The 12,362-nt window shown below is 38.0% G+C and overlaps 1 protein-coding gene across 1 annotated transcript in view; it reads right to left on the reverse strand.

The window, feature by feature from the left end:
* Positions 1-12,362, reverse strand: part of THBS4 (thrombospondin 4) — a 52,917-nt gene that overhangs the window by 16,804 nt on the left and 23,751 nt on the right. The window contains exons 7-10 of the mRNA XM_003759415.3: positions 11,037-11,221; positions 9,212-9,349; positions 7,958-8,026; positions 4,731-4,883 (exon numbers count right to left, since the gene is read on the reverse strand). Of these exons, the coding sequence (XP_003759463.1) occupies positions 4,731-4,883; positions 7,958-8,026; positions 9,212-9,349; positions 11,037-11,221 (545 nt within the window). The remainder of the gene's footprint in view (positions 1-4,730; positions 4,884-7,957; positions 8,027-9,211; positions 9,350-11,036; positions 11,222-12,362) is intronic.

Here is a 12,362-nt window from a genome sequence, read left to right on the forward strand (position 1 = left end):
GAAAATATTATGCTTCAATCCATATTCAGTCTCCATAGTTCTCTCTCTGGATGTAAATGGCATTTTCCATACAAATCTTTTGGAATTGCCTTGAATCACCACATTACAATAAGCATTTATTAAGCACCTACTATCTTCTTGCTACTGGGGTATGCGCTGAGGATACAGGCACAAAGAATGAAATAATCTTCCCAAGAACCTTAAATTCTATAAAGAAAGACAACTAAAATGTATATGTATATAAGGTAGTTAGATAGTACAGTGGAAAGAGTGCCAGTCATGAATTAGGAGAACTCCATTTTCCTGTGTTCATATCTGGCCTCAGACCCTTTACCAACTCTGTAATCCTGTGAAAGTCACTTAGCCTCAGTTTTCTCATCTGTAAAATGAGCTGGTGAAGCAAATAGCTCCATTATCTTTGTCAAGAAAACCCCATATGGGATCATGAAGAATTGGAAAACTATTCAACAACAACACTAATTATATATAATAATAATAATAAATATATATACACCCATGTATTCAAATGTATAGATGTATATATGTGTGGATATATGCATATATATATACATATATTCGCAGAGAAAAAATTAATTTAATCTTGAACTTTTATGGAAATATTTTGCATAGTTTCACATATGGTTTCTTAATTGTGGTTAGGGATATGTGAGAGAACATAGAACTCAAAAAATTTAAAAACAAATGAACAAAATTGCTTTGGATATAATTAGGGAAAAACATTAAATAAAGAAATCAAATAAAAATTAAATCAATAAATGTAAATATAATAAAATAAATATAAATATAAATTAAATTAATAAATATAAATATAAATAAATAAATAAAAATATAAATAAAAAATGTTCTGGGAGGAAATATAATAGCACTTGGGGTAAGGGTAGGGTCTGAAAGATGTCCACAAGAAGATGCTTGAGATGCATCTTGAGGAGAAGGGTTCTAAGGAGTAAGGAGGGAGAACATTTTAGGCATGGGGGAGTCCAGTGCAAAGATGGGAACTAGGAAGTGGAATATCCATGTGAAGAACAGAGAGTTTGGACCAAGAGTATGGGACAAAGGAATAAAAAAAATCAAGGAACCTGGAAAGATTTTTACTCTGAATTCACCTGCTTCCTTGAACTAACTATGGAATCACTGAGTTAGTGTAATGGTATTGCCTGTTCTGGATATCTATCTGCCTGTTCAGGGATTTCCTCCCCTAGTTTTCTAACATTCTAATTAGCACAGACAAAAAATGACAGTCAAAGGAAGAGAGAAGATATCATCAGCTTTGACAGCCAAGTTCTGGAGAGTCAAGGGGTCTAGTTAGGATTTGGAAGGAGATCCCTGGGATGAATCAGAGAAGTGTGAGAGTATAAGATGGAAGGCAAGGAAGGAGACAGGAGAAAAGGGCAAGTAGAAAGAAAATAGTAAAGCTAAGAGGAAAAAAAGAAGTGTTGAAAGAGAGGGGTCAAAGGAGAGAGTTGTAGGTCAGAGGAAAAATAGAGCCCAATGAAATGGAAGTGAAAGGAAACAATTAGCATTTGGTATTCATTTTTATGGTTCTTATTCAAATCCAGAGAAGTCGATTTGAGACCAAAGCCTCTACTTGCTGGGGGAACTGTTCCTTCTCAGTCCCCAGAGATGGCTGTTTGAAACTAGGGGATTTTGAGGTATTGGATTCTAAGAGTGACACTGCTCCCCTTTCCCCTTATCTGTACTTAGCTCCAGCTTGGAATATTCCCCAGAGAGGGCCCCGAACTCTCAATGGTGCTGTACGGTTGCTGATTTGCTTTAATGAAGAAAGAGCCCTCTAGGAACAAATACATTTTTAATGAGCCATTTTTTGGCAGATTAAATTATTTTAGTAGTCACATGAAGCTTATTAATCTTTTACCATCTGCTGCTGCCTCTCATTACAAATTCAAAAACACATTAAAAGTCCCACCACCCACCGTCCCAGTGCATCCTCAAATAGGGCAAGGGAAAATGATTTAGCTAGAGAGGCAGGCTGCCTATCCGGCCATTCTTTTTTAGAGAGAAGGCAGCACGGTGAATTAGGGATTTTTTTTCTCCTAAGGCACTGACTCCCCCAGTGCCATGGTGCTTTTCATAAGACTTCAAGATGAGCTGCCTTTGCTCACCGTTCTGGTGAAAATCACTGCCCGCATCTCTCGGAAAGAGTATGTCAGGGAGGAGGAGGATGCTGGAAGGTGAGCCGTTTAAGAAAGATGCTGCTTTAGTGCTGAGAGACCCGGAAGTCTCGGAAGCCAGGGATCTGGAGAACTCTGAGCAAGGAGTCTGCCTACATGAGTCCACCCTGTCACTGCCTGGGTTATTTTCAGTCTTTTCCCTTCTGCTGGGTAGGCTTTGTCAGATTGGAATACTGTCAATCCAGGAGACTTTTCAGCTAGAAGTCATGTAGGAGGAGTATGGGGGAGGTGGCAAAGGGGAAAGGGGATGTTTCTAAGGCATGAGACAGCAGAAAATATACTTGATTTGTAGTCCTAAGATAGGTTCAAATCCTGACTGTACCACTTGTGATTTGAGTGACATCACTTTACCTGTAATGAAGCTCGGTTCTTTGGCTGTAAAGTGAGAGGATTAGACCAGATGACCTCTAAGGATTCCTGCCAGCTCTAAATCTATATGCCAACTGGCCCTGGCATAGGGAGTCCGGCTTTTTCCTAGGATGCTGGGGAGGATGCATTTCCAAGGGTTAGCCAGAAGGTGGTACTGTGATCCTGCAAATAACTCTCTGGTCCAAGGCAGGTCCTACTCATTACAGCCAGAGTCCTCCTACTTAGCACTTCAAGGCCCTTATCAGATTTATATCTGTATCTATATCCATAGATATGTATCTACATATGGAGATATCGATCTATATTTATATAGATACAGATAGATGTATAGATATAAATCTATGTATATAAATAGATATAATTTCTTTTTTTCTCATTAGTATTTTATTTTTCCAATTACCTGTGAAATAGGTTTCAACTTTCATTTTTGTAAGATTTTTAAGTTCCAATTTTTTCTCCCTCATTCTCTTACGTCTCTCCTCTCCAAGACAGCAAGCAATCTGATAGAGGTTATACAGGTATGATCATTTTAAACACATTTCCATACTAGTCATGCATTAGCAGATAGTTTTTAAAAAAATTAATGGGTGAATGAAGTCTTCTCCCTTGATACTGGGAGTCACTCAGGGAATTTTAGAAGACTCTCAGTGTGTGTCTGTGTGTGTGTACTTGTTGTACCAGGCATTCTCCTAAGCAATTTATAAACATTATCTCATTTGATCCTCACAATAACTGAGAAGATGGGTAATCCTCATTTGACAGATAAGGAAAATGTGGTAGATAATGCTTAAGTGACTTGCCTAGGATCACACAGCTAGGACCTCAGGCAGAATTTGAACTCAGGTCTTCCTAACTCCAGCTTAGTTTTCCTGATAGATAGATTTTATGTAATGGCAGACCTGCTTTGAGGAACCAGTACAAAAAGGATTGACTTTCCCTCCAAGTGAATCGGGTCCTTGACCACATAAGGTCTCTCCAATTTCCTTCTGCCAATCAGTTGCCAAGTTAATTTATAATTATGACATATATGTCATATGACATATGACAACTTTCTCCTAACTCCACTTATTCACAATGGCGACTGCTCAGGCTCACAGCACTTCTCATCTGGATGCTTGCAGCAGCCTGCAAGGTAGCCTCCCTACCCCTAGTCTCAGACCACATACCTGCCAAATGAATATTTTCAGAGCAAGTTCTGACCATGTCACTCACCTGCTTGAGAAACTCCAAGTTTCCCTATTGCCTTTGTGAAAACACAAACTTCTCTGTTTGATCTTTAAAGTTTTTCATCATCTAACTTATTTTTTTTTTAAATAGCTTTTTATTTACAAGATATATTCATGGGTAATTTTTCAGCACTGACAATTGCAAATCCTTTTGTTCCAATTCTTCCCCTCCTTCCCCCCACCCTCTCCCCCAGATGGCAGGTTGACCAATACATGTTAAATATGTTAAAGTATATATCATCTAGCTTTTAACCTATCATTCCAGGCTCATTCTACCTTTCCTTTCCTTGCCTTTCTACACACTCTGTCTTCTGTGCCTGGGAAACAGATCTCGCCTCTCCCTCTTATGATTGAGGTTTGGCTTAGATGCATCCTGCTGGGGTACCTTCCCTGACTTGCCACCCTCACCTCAGCGATTGCTGCCATTCTTCCATAATTGCCCTGCATTTACTTTTTATATTCTCATAAGCTTCCCTCATTAGAATGTGAGCTCTTTGAGAGCAGGGGTTGCTACATTACTGAATTTATATCCCTAGTATCCAATACATGGAAGGGGCTTAGAAATGCATCTTGATGAATTAGTTGCAAGCCTGATTATCCACAGAGGAGTTTTAGGTAGATCTAGTTACATATATGAGAAGCAAAAGGTCTGAAATTTGAGGACGATAGAGAGACATTTTTTATTTTTGCTGATTTATTCACCCTTTTCCATAATTTATCTCAGCTGATATTTTAGTCAACTGGCTTTCTCAAATGGGGTAATTTCTTAAAGACCTGATTTTAAGAACTATCATTTATTTGTCTTAATGATTGTGATTTCACATTTCACACACTTTGATTAATGCTTTGTTCTTGAGTACTTGAACTCAGAAGGAGCTGGGTAAAAGAACGATCTCAGAAGTTGAAAAGCAAAGTGATAACTTACCACGCAGGTCACACCTCCTTGCCTTTCCTCAATACACTGGGCATTCACACTACACGGATTAAGTTCTGGGTTTCTGCAGTTTTGTTCAGTTTTGCATCCTCTGATCTGATCTCCAGTGAAACCGGACTTACATGGGCCACACTGATAAGATCCCTGTAAGGGAACCAATCACACAATCAATCAATCAGTAAGCATTTATTAGGTACCTATTTTTTTTTCTTTTAACATTTAAATAACAAAATTTATTTTGGACATTCTTAACATTTTGAGCTCCAAAATTCTTTCCAGTTCCTCTGACACCCAAAGACAAAACAAGAAATATATCAGTTATACATGGAAATAATATGGGAAAAAATGTCAATAATAATCATGTAGCAAAATCATTAAAAATTTTTAAAAATTATATTTCTATTTACATTGAATTCATCAATTTGCTTTTTAGATGTGGATAATATGTTTCGTTTGGAATTAATTTGATCAGAGTAGCTAAATCTTTGATAGTTGATCATCATTAAAATATTGCTGTTACTAGGTACAAAGGCCATATGGTTTTGCACACTTCATTCTATCTCATTTCATATAGGTCTTCGTACATTTTTCTGAAACTATCCCCTTCATGTTATTGTTGTTATTTATTGGTTCAGTGGGGTCCCTGATCCCACTATGGGGATTGTCTTGGTAAACACAATAGAGTGATTGTATAAGTTCTTTCTCCAACAGATTAGAGCAAATAGAGCTTACATGACTTGTCCAAAGTGACAAAGGTATTAAGTACTTGAAGTCACATTTGAATTCACACTGTGCTCCAGACACAGTATTTTATCCACTGAACTACTGTCAATCAAATAATATTCCACCAAAACCATAAATCACAACTTATCTAGCCATTTCCCAAATGGTGAGTATCCCCTCAATTTCCAATACTTAGCTACCTCATAAAAGACCTATGAGAAATATTTTTGTACACATAGGTCTATTTCCTTTTGCTTTGATCTCTTTGACATACAGTCATACTTATTATGTACCAAGCATTGTGCCATGTACTGGGAATAGGTAGAAAAATAAATAAAACACTCTCTGCCCTTTACTTTCTAAAAAGAAGCTTATATTGGCCAGGATCTCACCTTGGATTCTTACTTTCTTTGGGGGGAGACAACTGGGGTTAAGTGATTTATCCAAAGTCACATAGTTAATAAGTATCTGAGGTCAAATTTGAATTCAGACCCTTCTGATTCCAGAGCTGGACTGTACCACTTAGTTGTCTCTGAAACCTTAGTTTTTAAAATGAAAACAATTCCCTTAACAAGGGTATTATTATCATCATTACTAGCACTGTTTTGTATGTTTCATAATAATAATGGCTATCATTTATATATAGATTTAAAAGTTGTTTTAAATATATTTTCATTTGATTTTCTTAGTAGGAAGATTAAATTAATTGCTACTCTATTGAGTAGCATCCTTGCTGTTTCATGCAGGTTCCTCAGACCAGCAGTCTGCCTCCTAAGACAATATCTGTGAAAATATCATCCATTTGTAAGGTGTCACAGGTCAGAAAGATTGCTATGGGAGATGGGAGAGAGAATGATAGGGGATTGTCTGAAGCTATTTGTGTGACTCTTTGCTCCATCTACTTTCCTTTTTATCTCACAGTGGGCAGAGTATAAGGAAAATAAACAATTCTGAGGTCTCTGTGGAAAGAACACTGGATGTGGAATTTGGTGCCCAAACCTCAACTCTGCTATTTATCTCCTGTGAGACTAAACAAATCACTTGTCTCTTGCGGTCATAGTTTCCTCAATTGAGAAATAGCATCCCTGAACTCTTAGAAGGGGCTGAGATTTTCAATGGAGCTAGTAGGCTTCCCTCCAGGGACACGATAAAAAATAGAATTTCTTTGTCTACCAGACACATCCAGGCATTAAAAGAAACATCTGCATCTCTGAGGAGAGATTCTGTGTGTTTTTAGTTAAAATGAAATGAGAAGGGCTGAATGTGATAAAAAAAAATCTTAAGATTCACAAAATGCTTTCTATACTGATCTTCAAAATAATCCCATAAAATAAGAATTATGTCTACCATATAATAATGATGGGGAACCTGAGGCACAGAGAGTGAATTATCCATGGTCACATAGCTAGTAAATGTCTGAGGTAGGATTTGAACTCAGGCCTCTGGTGACTCCAGCTCTTTCCACTGTACCCCGTACGACTGCCTATCTTCCTGACAATGTAGTGAACAAGTGATAAAGGCAGGATAGGAAAGAAAACTCTTAGTTCACAGTCACTTTATTTCATCTCCTTATAAACAACATGTCAGGATGGAGGTAGGTCCCGGGGGCTATTGTGCTCCCATTAACTCTCCATTTTTGCCAACTGTTTCCCATTTATTTTTATTGCTTTTCCACAAAACCGTGTATCCTTAGGCTGACTTCACATGCAAGGAAGCTGCGGAAGGGAGAGCTCGCCTGGGGACCACATGGTTCAGACAATGGCTCCTCCATCCCTAGCCCACTGTCTGGCTTGCTGACCTTACTCCCATCCATTTCTTGCTTAGAAATAGCTGACAGGAATTTTCAGAAATGTGCTGGTAAGGAGTGAAATGATTAAATCATCGCCACTGGATGCATTTCAGAAAGTACCCCGGCATGCCAAGTATATGCAGGGATTCTGAAGAGTCTCCCAGAGGAGTTAGAGGGGGACACATTCTTGTCTGGGCCCCCTCAAAAGCACTGGGCTGTGTGCATTCCAAACAGGACGTGCCTTTTAAATATTGTGATCTTTACAGAATAAGTATCTTAAAGATAATTCCATCATATGCTTGTATTTAAAAGCACATTGATGAAACTTAAGTGGAAGCAAGAAGACATGGGTGGCTTGTTAATTCTATGTATAAACTTTAATTCTTACTTGGTCGGTCACATATATTATTACATCCATGTGTTATATTTGAGTTTTGTGGTTACAGCTTATACACACACACACACATACACACACAATCACTTTGGCAAATTATTATGCTTTAAAAATTATGGGTTAAAACAAGCATTTCCATAATAGTATAATAAAAAAGATAATTGTACCTAAAATTGTAAATTAATTATGTACAACTTGCGATTCCTTTGAAATATATAGTAAAGTTCATGTAAATTTCTTACTTTCCTTTTTTTATTCTTCCCTCTCCCGCCAAAATTATTGTGCTTTAAAAACAGTCACAAAAATACTTACCACAGTGTTAATACAAATAGAATTGGGGACACAGGCTCCATTTCTACACTCATCAATATCAGAGCAGATCTAGTATAGAAACATAAAAGAAAAATCTAGTTTAGAAACATAAACCCCCCCACACACAAACCATTCTTAGTGGTCTCAATAGCTTTCTGTGACAGGAAGTAATCCAGAATTGTGGATAGGAAGGCCATCTGGACCACCCCCACCTTTTAGCAGGATGAGACTCCAATTTTCAATGGACAGCTGTCCTTGGTTTAAAATAGTCAGAGAGGACTCTCTAACCTCCTTTGGTAATTCCATCTCCTGTCCTGCAACCTCTATAAGCAGGAAGTTCTTTCTGAAGGCTAGACTCAGATGCTTCCTATGGCAATTTAAGCCCATTTTATTTTGTTTTGTCCTCACTGGAGGTAAAGAAAAGCTTCTCACCATCACTCACTCATCCATCTGATGACTGTAATTCAGCCTTATTACCTTTTGTCTCTCTCTGCTCTCTGTCCCAACACTCCCTACTCTTCTCTGGTCTAACAAATGGCTCCCACTGGAAATGAAGGATGGGATAACTAAGAAATAATGATGCTTCGTGCTCTGCTTCATACTTAATGATTTCCCCAAGGTAGTAAAAACCTATCTGAAGAAGATCAACCATCTAAAAAATGCTGAAAACATCCCTCCCAAAGTTTCACAGTCAGTCAGTTTAATAATGACCTGGATATTCTAGTATATTTGGAAACAAGTGGAGGATGTCATAGAATGCGCTAATATTTTACTGCAGTAAATGCTATTGAAGAGGATGTGACTATTCTTTTACATCCTCTCTAGCTGCAGTAAACAGTACATAAATACAAGTTTATCTTCTCTTTTTAAAGTTCTTCTGTTGCTTCTGTTCTTTTACTCTTTAATGCCCAAGGGATGGATCTGAATATCAAAATGTTCTACTGGTGTAAACCCAGTGAGACTCCAGTCATTCCTCAAACTCAGTATCACCAGGTTGCCGTTGCTGAACAGCTGCTTCCTCCCTCCCTTCCATCTTCCCTCCCAGAAATCCATGAATCAGAGAGGAGTGAAAAAAATAATACAGATGTGCCTTGGTGTGCATTATTTATCTTCAACATGTGATAATCACCCAAGCAGGCCAAATTAATATTTTCTGAAAGAGATGTGAAAGAGCCAGATTCCTTCCTATTTTTTACCAAGTGAGAAGGGGAAAATATAAAAGGGAAGACGCCCATCTTTGGAGTCATAGCTCACCTGCTTATGTGTCTTGGCAAAGGTGACCCCTACCCCCTGAACCATTGGTCCTGTGAAACCAACTGGGCAAGAATCACATCTGAAACCTGGACTCAGATTCAAGCAGCGTACTCCACGGAAGCAGGGGTTGAAGGTGCACTAGTAAGAAAAACAAATTCAAAATATTTAGTCAAATGGGTGCTCCCATTGAAATTGAAATTGGAACTTTGAAACCTGGAACTCTATCCAAATGAACAATTGTATCCTGGTTATCCTTATCACTAACTCCAATACCTAAGGACTGTGTCTTGCAATGAGTAATAAATGTTTGTCAAAAGAAGAAGGGAAGAAAGGAAGGAAGGAAGGAAGAGAGAAGAAAAGAAGTAAGGAAGGAAGGTAAGCATTCAAGGAAAGGATAGAGAGAAATGAATTAATTTATGATTCATTCAATAAACCTTTGTTAAACACCATCAGGCTATCTAAAGACCAAAAGGTCTTTGGTTAGTTACTAGGGGAGAAACACGATTAAAGATATTGTTCTTGCTCTCAAAAACCTGCCAGTCTAGTGGAGAAAAGGAAATAACTATTAAAACCCCAAAAACATATTAAAAAACTATTAAAAAACAACAGAAATGTGAACAAGGAATCACCTCAGTTGGGAGAAGGATCAGGAAAGACATTACTGAAAGGATGGTTTTGCATGGAGCCCTGAAGATTGGAGGGTGGAGGTGTTAGGCGGGTGGTGGATGATGTCCTAGGCTTAGGGGTCTATTTAACATCAACTCTGCTGAATCCCATTTCTTCACACAAACTGTGCCTGTGGCATTATAATAATTATGATAACAACTCCCATTTATACAATGCTTTAAGGCTGAAAAAACACTATCCTTTGACAACTCTATGGAGGGGGGTGGACAAGAAATAATTTCAAAATAACTGCCCTTGAGTTAAGAAATTTGTCCTGTTTGGTGATGGTCAAGATTGGCCAAATGGTTGTTCTCAAACTTGCCACCAGGTGAGAAAACCAGCCAACTCCTCTGATTTTAAAGGTACAAAGATGAAAAGACATCATGGAGATAGAATGGAGATAAAAAGTTCCAAAGTCAGACCTAGTTCTTTCCTCTGATTGGGCAAAAAGACCAGAAGGTCTTTTTAGGCTCCTTTTTATTACTCCTTCAATTAAAGTAAAAAAATCTATAAAATTATATGTAGATGTTTATTAAAATGAATATGTAGATGTTTATTATTAGATATTATCTTAACACCTCAATTTTTGGAGGTGGAAAAGAAGAAATATTTTTTATTTCAGACTTTCTATTACTCAGCCCAGTGAGATTGGCTATCCTGAAACTTCAGTTGCCCTCATGGTCTTTCTGCAAGCTTTGAATAATAATGACAACTAGCACTTTAAGATTTGCAAAGTGCTTCACAAATATTTTCTTATTTGATCTTTATAATAACTCTGGGAAGTAGGTACTATTATTATCCCTGTTTTGTAGATGAGGAAAGTAAGGTAGACTGAGGCTATGATACTTGGCCAGGGTCACAAAGCTAGCAAATATCTGAGGCAGAATTTGAATCATCTGGTAATTTTCAATTCCAGCACTCTATCCACTGTGTCATGCCCTGACACAGTGAGGACCATATGCTTTCATTGGAACATGTTAAAAGTTAGGAAGAGTGACTAGCCTGTGCAAAGTACTCTTTAATATTCTCCTTCTGAGGACCTGTGGAGGCCATAGCTGTCATTCACTAAAACTATCCCACCATTGTGTTGTGTTTGAGAGAGCTAATAGGATAGTAGTAAAGGAATTGCTTTTCTATATTCTATCAGTCTATTCTTTACCTCATCAATATCAGAGCAGGTAACCCCATTTCCTGTGTATCCCTCTGGGCAGGGACCACATTGAAATCCATCTCTGGTGTCTGTGCATCTGACTCCTCGGAAACAGGGGTTGGAGTCGCACCTGTGAAGCAGGGTTGCTGGAGTTGGAATGGTGTTCGGAGTTGGAGAGTGGAGGCTGAGAGGGCCTGAAAAATAAAAGATAAAAACATCCAGAGCTGTTCTGTGACCCAACGGATCAGTATTCAAATGATGCTACCATGATTGTTAGTCTTGTAAAATCGCAGTCTCCAAAGCACACAAACTGTGGCTGACCTAAGGGGCAATGGACAGATGTACAACATGCATGAGTAATTCACAACATATTTCCAGTGATGCCTTTGGCACAAGAAGTGACATAAAGATTCGGGATTTGGGACTGATGCTGTGATTTCATTGGTGTAGGGCATTGAATTCAAACTCAGATAGAAAGGGGGCCTCTAAACCATACACAAGTATCCCTGTGTGCCATATTTTGATTCAGAAAACCACATATTAACATTATTTATTTCTATTGTATTTTGGTTTATTTCATTATTTCCCTATTCCATTTTAATCTGTGTTGGCTGTTCTAAAGGTGTTGCGGGTGACAATGCTTGCCTCTGTGTGTTTGATACCTCTGGTGTGGGGGACTCTGAGAAGAATGTTTCTACCAATGCAAATTAACACTCTTTGCCTTATTCTTGATGTCAGACTATCTGCAAAAGAAATTCAGGATGTCACAGATGCTGCAATATGCCTTATGCGGATGTTTAATGAAATGCAAAACCAAATCTGGCTTTCCCAGTGGAATTTCTATCCCAGAGTACATTGAAAGACCCCCAGTCTGAGAGTTGTCTGGGGACATTTAGAGTTTAAGTGTCTTGTGTCAAAAGTGAAATTTAAACCTAAGTATTTCTGACTCTGAGACCCCATCTTTCTATCTACTATACCATGTTGCCTCAAGAAATACATGACTGGAAAAGGAGGTGAGCTGGTTATATAATAAGAACAGATAAAACTTGTGCATCACTGGTGAAAGCTTTTACTACATCTAGAAGAGAAAATGGAAGAATTACAGAAGATGAGAAGCCATATATGGGTTGCTATTGGTACATTTGAAGGGAATATCCATGTAGGATCATAGATATGTTGAAGAATTTAAGTAAGTATGGTCCTTTTTTTGGTTGTTTAGACCTGTGATTTCATCAGTGTAAGGAAATTCTCTTCATGTGATAAAAACTTCTGAAATTCTGTTTCCTTGGATTGTCTTGGGAACTAGTTGTCCCATCCAAACTGTTTTTCAAGTAA

Source organism: Sarcophilus harrisii, chromosome 1 (genome assembly GCF_902635505.1).
Source record: "Sarcophilus harrisii chromosome 1, mSarHar1.11, whole genome shotgun sequence".
Lineage (NCBI taxonomy): Eukaryota > Metazoa > Chordata > Mammalia > Dasyuromorphia > Dasyuridae > Sarcophilus > Sarcophilus harrisii.